The sequence below is a fragment of the Manis javanica genome, chromosome 3 (assembly GCF_040802235.1).
Source record: "Manis javanica isolate MJ-LG chromosome 3, MJ_LKY, whole genome shotgun sequence".
Taxonomy (NCBI): domain Eukaryota; kingdom Metazoa; phylum Chordata; class Mammalia; order Pholidota; family Manidae; genus Manis; species Manis javanica.
Genome location: NC_133158.1, coordinates 56,522,292 through 56,539,818, shown reverse-complemented (window position 1 = coordinate 56,539,818; position 17,527 = coordinate 56,522,292). Strand labels below are relative to the sequence as shown.

General features: G+C 45.6%; 1 protein-coding gene across 4 annotated transcripts in view; it reads right to left on the bottom strand.

Moving 5' to 3' along the window:
- The window catches only part of SLC12A8 (solute carrier family 12 member 8), a 122,361-nt gene extending 108,776 nt beyond the window's left edge, over positions 1-13,585 (bottom strand). For 2 of the 4 annotated variants that reach the window (XM_073231499.1, XM_073231502.1), the window contains exons 1-2: positions 13,126-13,298; positions 12,058-12,153 (exon numbers count right to left, since the gene is read on the bottom strand). In XM_073231499.1, coding sequence (XP_073087600.1) covers positions 12,058-12,153; positions 13,126-13,182 — 153 coding nt within the window. In that variant the 5' untranslated portion in view covers positions 13,183-13,298. Of the gene's footprint in view, positions 1-12,057; positions 12,154-13,125; positions 13,299-13,355; positions 13,452-13,483 lie in introns of those variants that run through there. The other 2 variants (XM_073231501.1, XM_073231500.1) reach the window with 2 other exon arrangements.
- Between the last annotated feature and the right edge of the window lie 3,942 nt (positions 13,586-17,527).

Below are 17,527 nucleotides of genomic sequence, written 5' to 3'. Positions count from 1 at the left end.
CTATTATTTATTAGAAACAGTAATAACAATAGCAACTATCAGCAACAAAGGTAATAATTTAGAGAGTGCTTGGAGCTTCCATCAATTCTCTCCTCTGATTCTTACAACACCCCAGGGAGGCAGGCAGGGAGGGGACCCCACCTCACAGCCCAGGACAGAAAGACACAACCGCCCTCAATCCACCGTTGGGGTTTCAAGCTCCCCATTCCAGATTGTACTTGGCTCTGTACCACAGGTTATTTGCCCTTTTCTCTCCTAAATTTCAATCTTTCGGGTTTCAATTTCTAATATCCTGGGTGCATCTGCCTTATCCATAAAACTCCCATTGCGATTTTTGGAAACTTTATTTCTTTCATCCCAGGCCTCCCTTTTCCACTCTGAAGGCTGTTTAGTCGATGTGTTTGTTTACCCACTGCTATATGAAGAGCTTTCTCCCCCCAGATCTCATGGGACCAAATGCACCTGAAAAGTGCTTCACAGATGAGGTAGAAAACTTCAGGAGACTCTGCACCCTGGCAATGAGTATGAATGGTTTGACATGGGTTTGGTCACTGAGTCGTGTCAGCGATGTTAGGACGTTTAGGGGAGCCTGCCTACTTTTGTTTTCACCAAGTGACAAGAGAATATAACTTTCTTCCCACAGCCTGCACACTGAAGACTGGCGGGAAGGGCCGTAAGCAGCCCCAAGGTGGTAACCCTGAGGTTTGTGGAGACCAGAATAAGGCCTCTGAAAACGAGAGAAGGAAGAAGAGACAAGAGCACAAGAAAGGGCACGAAGGGGAGACCGAGACCCCTAGGATAAAGTGCCAAGTAGGTGACACAGAGACCCCAAGGGGTATCTGCCGCCATGGGGTAGACCCTGCCTGCACCGATGCCCAGAGCCTATGTCCACACTGAAGCTCTCCCCCCAACCCTCCTCCACCACATCCTCCAGCCTCGCCACTCACGGGACATCCCTCAGCCTTCTGCCGTGGCCCCAGAGGTGATCTTTCACAAGAGCACTGGCTGGACAACTCCAACCGGCTCCCTTGCATAGTGGCCTCCTGGCCCACGGCTGGTATGACTCTGACACCAGTTCCTACGTGTGAGTTTCTTCCCCACACCAAGCAATTCTCCAACACCACCTGGTGTCCTGCAATTCAACTCAGTTCTGACACTACCTACCTAAAGACAGCGCCGGACCCCACAGGGTGAGGGCTCAGTGCTAAAGCACCGCTCTCCTCACCCCAATGCAGATGCCAGTTGCAAGTCCAGGCTGTCACTGGGCTTCAGACCAACCAGCTATAGACTGCAGGTGCCCATGACTCCCTCCTCAGGTTCGATTAATTTGCTAGACAAGCTCACAGAATCAGAGAAACATTTTTTCTTACTAGATTACAGGTTTATTATAAAAGGATATAACCCTTGAACAGTCAGTGGAAGAGATGCATAGGGCCAGATATGGGAAAGGCGGGGAGCTTCCCTGACCTCCCCAGGAGCTCCATCTCCCCACATCCCCACATGTCCGCCGACCTGAAAGCTCTCCGAACCCTAGCCTTTTGGCTTTTTATGGAGGCCTCATTACATAGATATGACTGATGAAAACCCTGGCTGCTGGCAACTGACTCACCCTCCAGTCCCTCTCCCCTCCCTGCAGGTGAGGGGGGAGAGTTCCCAGCCAGTGATGTGGTTGGTTCCCCTGGCAACCAGCCCCCATCCTTAGGTGCTTTCCAACAGTTGCCTCATTAACACACACCCAGCTGTGGTTAAAAGGGATTGGTATGAATATCAAGATACCTTTCAACCACAACCACAAATGAGGAAATTCCAAGGGTTTTAGGGGGCTCTGTGCCAGGAATGGGGATGAAAACCAAATATATTTCCTATGATAAATCACAGCGTCCCAACTGGCTGTTCATCACCCCACTCCCTCTCCGCCCTGCCTGCTCTCTCCAGTTCCCTGTTGCTCCTGTCCAGACAGGCTGAGGGCCTATCTGCAGTGGGTCTGCAGCGCAGACAGCCATCCACGAGGAAGACAGAGTAGTGGCTTCTCCCCACCAGCATGGGAGGGTGAGAAAGCCCCCGGCTCAGATATGCCCTCCCACAAAGGCTCCCAGACCCTCCCTCTGCGTCATTCGTCTCACCTGCAGAAGGGGAAGGGAACAGCTGGGTGATGGGAAAATAACAGGTGGCTCAGTCATGGGTTGTCTTGTTAAAGAAGCCTCAAGGTCTGGTCCCAGTTGTTGATGATGTTCCTAGAACCTCATCATCCTTAGGTTTGGGCCCCAGTCATTGATTCGGAAATAACGGAAGTCCCATTGAACACTCCATGACACAAACATAAGAGGCTGTATGGAAAGGAAGGTGACTGTGCCTGGTACAGAGGATACTGGGAAGCAGAGGTGGGGACTAAGAAAGAAGATAAAGAAGAGTGAAGATCAAATGGGCACCATATATATGCTCAAGGGACTGGTTCTTCTCTTTCTTGATGACCCTCAGCTTGGCCGGTTCCAGGGGCGCCGCCCCGCAGCAGCATGGAGCCCGGCCCGAGAATATCGCCTTTGTGCTGCTCATTACTAGGTTTTCTCTCCTGAGCTCAAGGACAAGAAGCCTGGCCCTTGTCCCTCTGAGCACACACCAGAAACACTGTGGCTGCCTGGCAGTTGCTTTGCTCAGAGGTAAGTGTTTTTTCCTGTGAATAGAGATGCTCTAACTTGAGCAGGGCATCTAGAAAGGCAGAGAAATTGCACCTGAAAAGTGCCCAGAGGAGGAAACACTTAGCTCCCTGCACCCAGAAACTGAGCTGAGTAAGAGAGAGAAGCTCTGCCGCAGGCAATGAGAGGAGCTCACGCCCAGGAGCCTTTTGCAGCCATCTCTCGCAGGCCATCTGCCAGGACTTAATGATCAGAAATGTGAGATGACACCCTTTCTCTCTTCTGACAGCCAGAGGAAAAGAAACCAGGTGAGAAACTCTGTGTCTGCCCCACAGGGTCAGGAGTGGGTCAGGGCAAGACATGGCCTGCCCCTGCCGCCCAAAGGACACCCGCGGGGACTGGTTCTGCCTGGAGCGTACATGCGTGAGCCAGCAGTTTGGCTTCTGAAAGCTAATTATTTCATTATTAATTACACATCTGAGACTATCCCGAGCTGCTGCTGAACCTTGATCCAGTGGGTAGAGTGGGATCTGCCTTCCTTCCGTCCAGCTCTGAACAGGCACCACATGCTGGAGCTGCCAGAGGCCGTGGGCCAGAGCCCACCTGGGGCACCTGCATGAGATGCAGACGGCTCGCACATGCCTGCATCCTGGGGGTTTTGTACAATTTAGACGAGATGATAATTTGAAAGCTTTTTGCAAGCATGGAGCACAACAGACAATTTTAGAAGTGGGTGAAGGTTTCTTCAGGGAAGTAGGGAGGAAGAGAAAGAAAAGAGGTCTTACTGACTGTGCAGCCTTTAGTTTCCCCAGCTAACTGTTCCATGTCACAGGTGAATCCTTGTTCTACAGCTCAGCCCTGAACGCTGCCTCTCCAACCCCTGCGCCTTCCCAGCCCTGGGGAGGCAGCCCCTTCTGCACTGTGCTGGGAGCTCTACAATGGGCATCCAGTGAGGGCTCTGCCACCCCAATGGAGGCTGCAAATGGAAGGGGCTCTGCAGCGGAGGAGGCAAGGGCCTACCTGGAGTGGACAAAGTCTGATTTCCCTGGATTCGAATCTGGGCAGCATCCTTGGCCAATTCTGATTTAGTCATTTCTAGAAATGTGAGATCTTCATGGCGACGTGGGTCTTGTATGCCATAGACCCTGTTTACATACAGCAGTTCCTGGATGCTGGCTTTGTGGTTTTTCCATGCCTGTGTATCCTAATTTCTGTGCAAGGCTGCAAATATCCCAAAGTTCAGCCTGGTCACACAACCATATAACCCCAAGAGTGCCAAGACCCTCAGGCACTGGGACACAGAGATGCTCTGCCTCCTAGGACCGCGCAGGAGCAGCTCCTTCCCCCAGAGCAGCCACTTCTGCCCACAGAACCCAGAGCCCAGAGAGAGACACAATGCTCCGGGTGCCTGACAACATCCCACAAATGGCAAAATCCCACAGTAGCAATGGATGACCACCTAAATAAGAGCTTCCCCTGCTCTTCCCCAACCCCTTGGCAAAAGTGCAGAGCATACATATCCTGTAGGATCCAGGTGGCTGCTGGGAAGTCTACCCGAGTTTAACACCAGGAGACGCCACATAAACTCTAAAGGCAAATCAGCTACAAACCAACTGCCGAAGGTTCATTCTTCTAGGTGCTTCAGCAGGGCAGCCAATATTATGTTTGTTTAAGAATTATTACATACTGAGTAGTTTTCACTTTTGGAATCATGTTAGTGTATTACATACTCAAAATTAGACAAAATCAAATCAACAAGGATGACAGAGAAAAATTAAAATGGAATTCAAAGAGAAATAAAATAACCTAACTATATTTCAAATGAGTAACATAACTACACTGATGGGGGGAAAAACACACCAGAACATAGTACTTTGACTATGTGCTCTCAGTCTTAAGACAAAAATAACTACAAACTAATATAAAATTCTAGATAGATTCTGCACAAAAAAGTTGTTTTTTTTGGAGGGGGGGGAACAGGTGCAGGAGTTATCAGTTCTGAATATACCTTCTGTGAACTGCATGATAGAGCAAATAAGTAAAGATACTAAATGGGAGTCAGATTTCTCACTTGGAGAAGGGCATTACGACTAAGGAAAAGGGAGAGAACAGAATGAATCTTCTGGGATTAATTGGAATTAGAGGTATCATTTTGAATTTATCACTTTTAACATACAGAGAAAAATACAGAACTACATAAACATATAAATGTATATTTATATTCCTTCTCTCTGTCCACTCAGGGATCTATAAGCAAAGACACCCCAGGAGATGAACATAAGTAGCACCCAGATCTTGGTGTTTAAATACCATTCCTCACTTTAAGGACCAAAGCTTTTTAGAGAAAAGGCTGATTCAGGGCTGGAGCAGAGAAAGTACAAATAGGCCATGAAGTAAAGAAGTGCTAAAAATGAAAACGAGGAGGATGTGTCAAACGGACATAGTGGACAACTTGAAGAGGCTCCTACTGGCCAAATCTGGAATAATTTGAGCATCAGAATAAATAATAATTACAATAGAATATTCATGGAATAAAGTAATAATGTGGTTCCAAACGGATATAAATAAAAAAATGAATAAGTTAAACGAATAAATTAAAATATGAGGAAGAAGGGAAAGCCCTTCTTCACAGTAGACCAACTAATATACATAGAAGGAATGACGGTGTTAGAAAATCACCAGTTTGCAACCATAGCAATAACAACTGATTCTGCCAAGAATCATCCATAGATGCTACAGCTAGTGGGTGAAAGACTGACGAAGAACGGGATATTTCCATAGTCTCAAAGTCTCCCCAACAAATTGTTTATTAATTACAAAGGGAAACTTAGTAACTTTTAAGTGAATTATCCTAGTGGACATCCCCTGAAAAGAGAGGCGAAAGTCAGCATCACCAATAAGGGGACAAACAGAAATCCTGCACCTGGTATGATGCCTGGAGAATACCATGCTATCACTTCTATGGCAGTCCTGCCAAAAATACAAAACCTAGGGTTCCTGTCTCAAATTGAAGGATAATACAAAATAACTGTTCTTCAAAAATTGTCAAAGTCATGAAAGATGACAAAGAAATAGTAAGGAACTGCTCCAGATTAAAGGAGACTAAGAGATGTGTCAACTAGATACAATGTATGATCCTGGACTGAGTCCTGAAATGGAGGAAAGCTGTAGGATGTTATTGGAATGATTGTCAAAATTGGAATGTGGAACTGTGGGTAACAGTTAAATTTCCTGATCTTGATAAATACACTGTAGTCAGGTAAAAGAAAATTCTTGTTCTTAGGAAACACACACTGAAGTTTTTATGGGTGACAGGACATGATGCCACATAGTTTAGATAAGTAGGAAAATAGTATGTACTATAGGATATAATGTATATTAGAACATATAGCCATATATAGATGGGATAGAAACCCACAGAGAGAGCACACACACAAATGATAACACAAAAGGAAAAAGTGTTAACAACTGGAGAATCTGAGTTAACAGCACATGGGGGTTCTTTGTACTGTTGCAACTCTCTCTGAATGTGAAATTTTTATCAAAACTTTATAAGTTCAAAAATAAATAGCTTCGGTGAAAGCTATTTTTTATAAAAGGGACCCAGACACTTATGAAAAAATAGCTTGCTCACTCTTGTATCCCTAGGGCCACATGGATGTAAGTACCACATAATACTTACTAAATGAATTTGTGGAGTGAATGAATGAATGAAGTGTTTTAGAAAGTGACATTAGGTACCTCTTAAAGCTAGCAGAGCAAGCACTCTCCTACCTTCCAAATTACCATGAAAATGACAGAAAGTTGTGTTGTTTTTTTAAGTATGAAACTATAATTAGAAGGGGGGAAAATAAGTACTACCAGCAGACCAGCCAATTGAGAAAATTCCTGTAAATAGGTTGGCAGGGGTGAAAAATAGCAAAGGAAGAGCCCAGGGCAGCTGAGAGAAACTGTCTTCCAAGGCACCCAAGAAGCTCCAAGTTCAGATCCAGTTAATTCTAGGAGCAGACATGAGCCAGGGCAATCACTGGGCACAATGTCACCTTGAAAGCTTTATCATGCATATGGAAGAAACATGGATGGTACTTCTAGCACAAAAGATGGGGGGTGGTGGTAAATGAGCTTATGTGATTGCCAAGTTCCCACATTTCATACTGAAGTGACACATAGTAACTCTAAATAAACCATGAGAAATGTGCAATGTGTATCTAATCCCTAGGGCAGCTGTTCACAAATTTTTGGTCTCAAGACCCTTTTACGCTCTTAAAAATTAATGCAGACCCCACAGAGCTTTGGTTATGTGTGTTATACCTATCAACATCTACCAAGTAAGAAATTTAAGGGGAGATATTTAAAAATACTTACTAATCACTTAAACAATAACAACAATCCTTATCTGTTCAAATAAGTGACCTTTTTCATGAAAAATAACTACTTTTTAAAACAAAAGCATTTAGTGAAAAAAATACACCTTGTTATACATTTTGCAAATCGTTTTCATGTCCAGCCTGACTGAAGACAGCTGGATTCTCCTATCTACTTCAGCATTTAATCTGTTGTGAAATACTGTTTCTGAAGTTCACGAAAAGAATTTGGCCTTCCAAGGTTCTATAGTTAGAAAAGGAAAGAGTAATTTATTACCACTGATCTGTGTGTGAAAAAAAATACTGTAACTCAAAAGATAAGAAACTTACACAAAAATGGGGCATGAGATATAAGACACAGAAGTAGCTACACATGAACCAGAAGAATTAAAGGAAACATGAAAGAAATTAAAAGCCTTTTGCTTTGAAGCAGCAAAACTTCAATGACTTAAAAGTGTTTTCTTCTCCATGAGTCCAATAACATCACTTAGTTTTTCAGTTAAACAGACACACACATACACATTATTACTGCTAATGCTATTTTTAGGTTGAAAAACTTTTACAATACACCAAACATAACGCACATGGAAATGTTCACTATAACTACAGAGAAAAATACAAGTTTTATAAACCTTGACAAATATACAAATAACCTAGCAAAAAACTGGAAATGGAAGGCAGAGTAAACATGCCAATGTTCTCTTTTTTCATATCAAGAAGCCACAGGTAAACTGACAGTAACTTGATAACTTAACCAAGAAATTGAGGTATAAATACATTATGTAAAGTTATAATGATGACCACTAGGGAAAATGAGAACCAGAAACCATTAAGCCATGACTGTCCCAGGAAATGCAAGTGACAGAAGAAGGGAAGAAGATTTATGATTTTATATCATTTTCTGTTGTTTGAATTTTTTTTTTACTGCATGCATTAGTACTGCTATGATAAAAATGCTAATTTACAGCTTAAGGAAAAATTATCACATTATTAGAAATACTTTAAAAACGGAATGGGCTTTCTGGCTGAGTAGAGTTGGTAATCCTGTTAATAACTCCATTTCCTTATACGTGATGGATGGATTCACCAAAGCATGCCTGTGATTTGAATCACATTTTAAATGTATTAGAAGAACAGGATACTTAAAGATCCATGAAGTCTTGTAACTGTGAAATTAATTTCTGCCCTTGAAATTTGTGTATCTTTTTTTTAAAAAAATGTATCTTTTGTTTTTGCTTTTTTTCTTTACTGAAAATTGCCTAAAAGAAAAAAGAAAGTTATTCAAAATGAGTCAGGGATGTCTGTGTTAAGTTTAATTCCATGAGCCCTGGGATTCATGTTAGAGCGAATTTATCATCTGGATCAGAGATAACTGTTTTTGGTGTAGTGAGGGTTTCTAGGCCACCACTGCTTCAAGTTCATCCGTAAGCACCTAAATCCTGTAACTGCTGACAGGGATTGTGCATGGGACTTAACAAGCTGTCTACAGCTTTGGAAAAGAACATAGTAGAATTTTTACAAACAAATGACTTTTACCCCCACTCTCTTTTTCTCTTTCTTTACATCTTTTCATATGGAGAAGAAAACACATCAAAACAAAAACAAAGGTTTTTCTGCTGAGAAATGGTTACACAAAGCATTGTCCTATTAGAAATGCATCGAAGCCATCGAGGTATAGGTAATACCTCAAAAGACTTCTCTTGCCAAGATATTCTAAAGCACACCACCCTCAGCACAACCACCACAGTCTTTTGATTAAGGTATTAAAACTCAGAAGGAAAAACATTTTTTAAAGAACCAAATTACATTACACTTAGGAATGACTGAAGAGTAAAAAGTGATACTGAATTGAATTACACTGAAGTCTCTATATGTCTCAATCTTAACTACAATTATTTGATACTCTTCTTTGAACATAGAACTATCTAGCATTTGAACTGTTATCCTGAAGAGATATGTTTTGGTCAGAGAAAGCAGAAAATGAATGGAAAAATAAATTAAAGTTCAGTTATCCACCCCTATGGAAAACCAGGGTCTTCAATCAGGCCAGGCCAGAGACTAAGCACCACCTAGTGGTACCTTACTCGAATTACAAGAATAGTGCTTAAGAGGCTGGGGTTCTCCTTGCAAATCCCCATCTATTAAATGATGGCAAGGACTGTATTTTTTCCATATCTGGCCATGGGTGAAATATACCTTTCAACAGGAAGAAGATTTAAAGTCCCCTAGTCCATTCATTCACAGCTAGGCAGAATGTATTAATAAGCATGTTTTTATTTTCTATATCTTATGATGTTAATAGCATCTTAAAAATCTTGCTGGCTGAGGAATGACTGACCCCCACCCAGGGTGATAGCAAAGGACCAGCTGGAAGCATGCTTCTCACATGCAAGCCAACCACTGCCAAGTCTATACTCCAAGTCACTCCTTTTATCTAAACTCACACACCAAGCCAGGATTTCCCATCTTAAATCATCCCAGGGCCAGGTGCCAGGCAGAGACCACCTCTGCTGCCCAAAGCCTGCCAGGGCTATTCAGGTCCTAAGATGTTCACTCTGCCCTTCCCTGCCCTTCTCACAGAAACCCCAATAAAGGTGCCAGCTCAGGCTCTCCCCTCACTCCTGTGTCTGCACCTGACCAGAACCTGATGCTTCCCCTGTGGCCATGGCATTCCCCACTTCTCTTGGGAAATGTTAAGTTGTAAATTTTTTCAGTGGCATTGACCTTTCCATGCTGTCACTCATTCACCATAAATGAAGATCCTGTGAGTACAAGTGAAACATAATCCTACTTTATTCATTTCAGGGAAGGATCACTTTCATTCCAGTTTCTAGGACACCAGAAAATGTCTCCATCAAACTTTTTACAAATATGCAGCATTTTTGACTCAGTTGTCATTTTCAGGATTGACCTCCTAGGCTAAGTAACAAATAGGGCTGTAAAACTGCAAGGGGTTAAGACAAAAAGAAAGAGCAGGAAAAATGACAGTGCCCACACAAAAGCCTCAGACTCATTCTGAGAATGGCATCTGTTCTTTCCTCTACCCCAGATTCCAGGACGATAAGCCTCTTTTCTCCTGCCACCTCCAAAAGTTGGCTCTGTCCAGGTACTTTGGTGGCTTTGCAGTGAAGCTGATAGCTTAAACTTCAAGATCCTTCACCCACATTGAATCCCTTTCAAAGATCACGTACAAGATTGTATGTGTAATCTGTATGCTTTTTATTAAGGAGAATCCCTACCAATCATATAAGCCTCATGCCTATGAAAGCTGGGAGGGCAAGAGGAGCCATGGGTGCAGGAACGCCCGATGCGAGACTTTCTCTTCTACCCAACTATTCTGGGCTCTAGTTCCTTATCTATAAAAGGAGAGGGTGACAAGATGTGCTTAAGTTCCCTTTTCATTTCTCCTTAGCTGTATTCATTTCTCTACATACTAATAAAGTAATATGCTATTACTTTGCATGTGGCTTCCAAGGTTCCCTTTGCATATTGACTTTTGAAAGATGCCAAAACAGACCCAAAAAATGTGTAGGAAAACTACAGGTTGGTTCTTAACTGCACACTAGCTAATGAGGGCACAGAAAACAGAAGCAAAAGTTTTGCAGCAAAGCCTCACACTGATGCTCAAAATTGTATTATAACTGTAAGACTGGATGCATTAAGATGAACCCAGAGCTGTATTATGGGGGCAGTAGTCTTGGTGCCTGCCTGGCTCTGCTACTTTTTGCATGTGGCTTTGAACAAGTCATTCAACAACTCTGGGGTTGTTTCTTGACATGCTAAGTATGGGAACTGGGCCAGAGGATCTCTAAGCACTCCTCTGCCTCTTAACATGTTTGCTTCTATCTGCCTCTCTTGCCAGAGCTACCTCCCTGCTCACCAGCACCCCACAAATGGACCAGACTCTCTTCCGTACTCTTCCCACACAAGCACACAAGTAAGCCACTGAATTGAGGAGAGTAACGAGGAGGGGAGGCGGGGGAAAGGGAGGGCAAGCAGTCAGGCAGTGCTGGGGCATAGCATGGGGTCAGCGGTGGGCCACATCCAGGAAGTCAACCAGGCAACACCCACTCCCAGACTTGGGTCAGAGGCCTCGGCCCTAATGGAGTGTACTTGAGGCTTTTTTCTAGAGTGATTAGCTCAGGCCAGCCAGACTTCAGGACAGAGATTCCTAGAAAAGGGTCTTTATGGACCCACTCCTGCTGGAGCTCAAGTCTCTGGAAGAAAGCTAGATGAAGAAGAAGAAAGCTAGTCTGAGGCTGAAACAGACTATGCAGGTACTAGGCTAAGGAGTTTGGACTCTGGGTGGTGGACATGGGGAGCCATGGATGGTTTTGAACAAAGGAGAAAGGATCACAGTGGAGCCTTCACAGATCCATCTCACAGAGATGAACCAAGAATGTCTATTTTTTCCTCTTTTTGTAATCCCTGGGGACAAGGGCTTATGTTTTCCATCTGGTACCTTTTTCATGCTTAACACAGTATTCATTATTTAGGAAGTAGTCCACAAATATATGGTAAATGCATAAACACTCACGTACAGTCTTACATATCCAAAGAAAATGCACAGGAAGTATGGTGACAGACTGGTCAAGCCAAATAAAATGTGAGGCCCCCAACAAATCAAGGTCTTTTTAATAGTCCTTACCTACACTAAGAATGTGGCCACATGCCTTTCCACCCAGGGTGAACAGTTCTGGGCAAGAGTTTTGAAATATCTTTGAGGACCTATTCTGAGTCTCCAGTCACTCATTTCTAAGCAGCTTGAATACTTTGGGGCTAGATATGAGGAGCTAAGTAAGAGGATATGGGAACACAGCCCTGCGGGATTGTGTCCAGGATTCAAAATCCACTACAAATAATACAAAGAAGTTTTCTGCACACAGATGGCTAAGAGTTGGCTATAATATTTTCCTGGTTAAGATGGAATACCAAAGTAAACTTCTTAGATAATTACTTTGCTTTTAAAACAGTACACTGTAATGTTTCCATGTCTGGCAACCCCTCGTGCACAGGCCTTTGGTGGTTCCATCACACACACCCGCACCGCCCAGACCTACCTGCTGGGCTGCCTCGTGAAAGAGTTCCTGCACTTGGGACATCTGGGCCATTCTTGCGGAAATGGGGGTCCTGGTGGTCTGCATGGGGGGATCCGGCTGGAAGGTGAACAGCATCCTGGGTCAGGAGGGCTCCTCCTCTATCCTTATGGTTCAGAGTGGACTGAAGAAGGGACCTTGTTCTACCTCATCTGGAAACATCTCCTGTGCCTCTTTGGGACCCAAATACACCCCACTCGTCCTTCATAGCCTCCCTGTGCTCAAATCTTGCTGCCCTAAAACCACAGCTGCCCCCAGCTCTCTCTTCCCTGAGCTCCTTCAATATGGGGGTCAGCCAGCTGCCCAGCCCTTGAGGACAGCTTCGCATTCCCTGGCATTCCTGCCATTCCCTTTGTCCGGGGCGAGGGCACCACCTGCTCACTAGAACTGGCTGCAGGTGGTGAGTGAATGTAGCTTGGATGGTGAGCAGAGTGGAAGAGAGGAGGTTAGGAGTTCCCTCTGGGGGGCCCCCTGGAGCAGGGCCAAAAAGGGGCAGGGGAGCATACAGGGCAGGTAAGAAAAAGACAAGCATCATTAGCAGGGCTTGGTTTTCATCAGGCCAGCAGAGGCTTCCCTTCCCTTGGGGCACGGACCTTGCGCCCTGCTGTGGGTGCCAGCCCTCCCCAGCATGGAGCTGGGACACAGGACTCCTGGCATTTTGGAAAGAAGAGGAAACGAGTATGAGATAAGGGCTACAGGGGTAGAGCTTGTCGTACTGTGAGAGGAACAGGACGGATGGCAGCAACCAGCAAAGACGAGGAAGGGAAAACACTGAGGAGTATTCAAAGCAAAGATTTGGGGGGCGGGAGGCAGCGTTTACACACAAAAAAGGCAGGGGAGAGTGCAGCCCTCGGCGGGCTGCGGAGACAGTGGGCTGAGGGAGCGACCCGGGAAGCGTCCCATGCACAGACGGAGAGGGCCCCGCCGCTGGCTCTGGACTTCGCACGCCCCCTCCGTTCGGCCCCTCAGCCTCGGGGAAGGGACCCGAGTGTTACGGAGACCCGTCTCGGGCCAGAGCCCCATGTCCCTCACCTCTCGGTCAGTGGGGAGACCCGCGCCACCTGAGCACCCCACGGACACAAACCCCATACGGAGCAGCCCACGCCGCTCCAGCCGCGGCGCCCATCCCGAGCCGGGGTGCCCTGGGGGCCCCCGGGGGCGCCACTCTGCGCCGGAGGAAAGGCGCGGGCGTGCCCGAGGGCCGGGTGCAGCCGCGCGGACGCACCGCACCAGGTGACCCGGCGGGGAGGGGGGACCAGTACCTTCGCCGGGGCACGGGTGACCCCCGCCCGGCGCCTTGACACAGGACGGAGCTCCTCTGGGAAAGCAGCAGTCCCCGAGACCCCGTGCACACTCCCCACCCTCCACCCCTCCGCCCCTCCGCCCTCACCTGCTCCCAGGCCAGGCGCCCCAGCGCTGGGCCCACCTTGTCCCCGCCCGCCGCCACGTGGCTGGCTGAGCAGGTGTCCCGCGGCCAGGCGGGTCCCGCCCGGGCTCGTCTCCCCAGCCACGCCGGCACCCGCGAGGCCCGAGTGCTGGTGGAGAGTGGGGGCCACCGAGACACCTCCTCCCCGAGGGGGGCTCGGCGCCCAGAGCCCGGACAGCCGGACAGGCCCAGGAGGAGGGGGCCGGAATGGCCCGGGGGTGGGGAAGGGGAGGGTCCGCAAGCCCTCAGACCTGTCCTGACCGTTCACCGCCACTACTGCCCTTGACAACGAATTCAGTGTAACCAGCTGACGGTCAGCCCTGGGCAACGGCGGGACAGGACGCCAGCCTCCTCACTGAGCCTGTCTCCCTAAGGCTGCGGGTCGGGTGGGGAACGACGGCCGCCACACGGGTCCCACAGCCCTGGGCAGTTGCAGACGCCTCTAGAAAGAGACTGAACTCGGCGCTTCAGGGTCCCAAAGTGCGGCTGGCTAACCGACCAGGTGACACTCAGACTGGCGTAAGGTGGAATTCGTTTGCCAAGCCAGGGCCCCCAAGCACGGTGAGGTGAGGGGCAGTGCGGGGCTGGGGCTGGGGGTGTCCGCTCAATATCTTCAGCAAGATCCAGAACTGGCTGGAGGGTTGAGGCAATGGTGGTGAAGTACAATTTCCAGGGTCCCAGCTTGCAGGAAAAAACTAAATTAACACAAACGATTTTATTATCTCCATTTCCAATCTGGCACGTTTCCTAAACCTTAAATAACTTGCTAGGCTTCCACGTGGGCTTCTGAGAAACAGGAGGGCAGCTGGGAGTACTTCCCACGCCCACACGAGCCTTTGTGTGAAAATCCCTAAAAATAGAGGTTGTTCTTTTAAAAACAAAAAGGAAGGGAAAGTCATGGGAACAGGGACAGAGCCCCAACCTCTCCTGCTCTAGCAAAGGTTTTTTTTGATGTGGGAAGATATAGAACATAAAATGCGCCATTTTAACCACTTTAAATGTACAATTAAGTGGTATTAATTACACTCACATGTGGTGCAGCCATCACTGCTCTTCCCCAAACCTCTTCACCACCCCAAACAGAAACTCTGTACCCATTAAGTTATAACTCCCCATTCCCCCGACCCTAGCCCTTGGTAACCTCTAATCTGCTTTCTGTCTGTATGAGTTAACTTCTTAAAGGTATTTCATATAAGTGGAATCAGACAATATTTGTCCTTTGTTTTTTACTTACTTCACTTAGCATAATGTCCTCAAGATTCAGCCATGGTGTAGCAGGTTTCATTCTCTGCAAAGAAGTTTTTAACAATCCATCTCTGCAATTTAACCCCAGGATAAATTACAGATTAGCCATCTGTGCACAAAGGATGGACTGGTGCACAGGATTACACAGTCATATTTTTGGAATCCACTATATATACATGTATTACATCCACGTGGCCAGTAGAATCATCTTTATTATTCACTTTGGGGGTCACACTTGATCTTTTCTTTTGCCTCAAGCTAGTTTCCTGTTTGCTGCCACCTTCTGATGAGCTTCCCCCTAAGTGTCAGCGGGAACTTTGAAGAATCCAGTCAATTCGTTATCAGCCTGAGCTAAAAACAGTAGAAAAGGAAATCCACCCCTCTGCTCATACCACCTACTCTCTGTCACTTATCATTTTTTAATAAATGAGAAGTTCCCTTCGAAGCTTGTTAAGTATCTTCTAAACCTAAGAAGAAATGTTTGTTTCTTTCCTTCACATTAAGGCTAGGGAAACCTGCTCATTTGCAAAGAAAAAAAGTGTATCCTGCTTAAGGTAGATTTATCTTATAACAACCGAAACTAACATTAAAAAATACCCCACTAATTGTATTAAAAACAGCATTCTGCATATCTTGTAAACACTTTCTATTTTTAAGATACTACCCTGCATAACCTAGTTTAAGGATGTTTATTTCATCAATTTGTAGTAGTTTTAAAAAGTTACAACCACCTGTTGGATGCTATGACAGCTGGCATTAGAAGAAATTGGAGATTTTTAAATGTACTAACAAGGAACTCTGTTCATAATGAGTAAAAACAGCAAATTGCAGAAAAATGTGTATAGTTTGTTATTTTTTAAAAAGCAGTGCATTTATGAGCCAGGCGGAGAAAGGTAAGTACCAACTGACAACACTCATTTGTGGAGTATAACAACAAAGCAAAACTGAACGAATAAAACAGCAGCAGACTCATAGACTCCAAGAAGGGACTAGTGGTTACCAAAGGGAAGGGGGGTGGGGAGGGTGGGTGGGAAGGAAGGGAGGAGATTAAGGGGCATTATAATTAGCACTCACAATATAGGCAGGTCAGGGGAAAGCAGTATAACACGGAGAAGACAAGTAGTGACTCTATAGCATCTTACTACACTGGACAGTGACTGCAATGGGGTGACAATATGGGTGAATGTTGAAACCACAATCACATCATAAGATTGTTTATCAGTGATACCTTAATTTTTTTAAAAAAAGCAGGGCACATATATGTATAGTTTGTATGGAAAAATACATGTTAATCTGTTGGTAGTGCAATCTCTAGGCAGTGGGATTGAGATAATAAAGTGGGAGTAGAAATCTACTTTGGTATACAAATTACTTTGAAATCTAAAAAAAAAAAAAAAAGAGTAAGAAATTAAGACAGTGTGGGACAGATTATATTTTCCAAAGATAGCAGCACTAACATACGCCATCCCATGTGCTCTTCTTGCGGTATGACACTGACATTCCTTCAGAAACAGATGGGGTCTATGCTCCTTTCCCTGGAGCCTGAACAGACCTTTGTGAGTGCCCCAGTCAATAGCAGAAATGGAAAAAAATGACACTGCTTGACTTCTGGTTAGGTGATAAAGGCAGTAGGCAGTCCATCTGGCCTCCTTGTTCTCAGAGCGCTTACCCTTGGAATTCAGCCACCATGTTGTGAGGAAGCCCAGGCCACATGGGGAGGCCACATGTGAGTGTTCCCACCAATAGCGAGCATCAACTGCCAAACCTGTGAGTGAAACAAGCTTTCAGACGATTCCAGTCCCCAGCCTTAGATTCTTGTAGTTGACATCCCAGACACTGGAGAGCAAAGAAAAGCTGTCCTTGCTCAGCTGTCTGAATTCCTGACCACAGAAACCACGAGAGATATTAATTATTGCTGCGTTAAGCCACTAAGTTTTGGGGTTATTCAGCAACAGACAGTGGATACCTAGTACATCCAAAGAAGGTAAAGAAATGATTTTCTTCCCCTTTAACAGTTTTTTCATTTCATTGTTTGATTCAGTTATTGTAGCCCTGTTACATTAAAAAAATCGCATTATGGTTTAAAACTCACCTTTTGTCCATTCAGTAACAACTTCAGCTCTCGCTGAAGCCCACAATAGTGAGGTCATGGTTTCTGTGGGTCTCAGCCTGCTCAGCTTGCAGACAGAAGCTCCTTTTCCTCTCTCCCTTCCAGTGGTTAGTGCTGAGCACTGCCTTCTGTGTGAAAGTGGGAGAAGAGACCATGCTGTGAAAAACGACCTCATTTATCAGCAAGTATGAACCCTGGGGAGGGATAAGGGCTTGGAAAAAGTCAACCAAAACAAACGTGAAAACAGGTGGAAAACATTAAATCATGTTGTAAACAGGTATATATACAAAATCATCTCAGAGCCTTGTTCGTGCTGGAACCAGAGTGCGAAGGGCTGCAAGAAGTGAGTCAGCTAGTCTGGCGGTCCCTCTCCCCAGGCTGTACTTCACAGTCTCCGGGTGTGGTGTCAGAAAGCACCAATACCCGGCTCTAGGGTGGGGCATGGGCATCAGTATTTTCAAATTCCCCAGGTGATTCCAACGTGAAGCCAAGGTTGAAAACCATGGAATTTCTAGCTCAGTAGTTTTGTTCCCCCCCACCCCGACCCTCTCCAAAACACCTGAATGAGGTAACATATCCTGGCCGCAGTGTTTTACTCGGTATAATTTTCAATGACAAGGAAAAGGTGTGAAATACACCACTCCAGGAGCTCA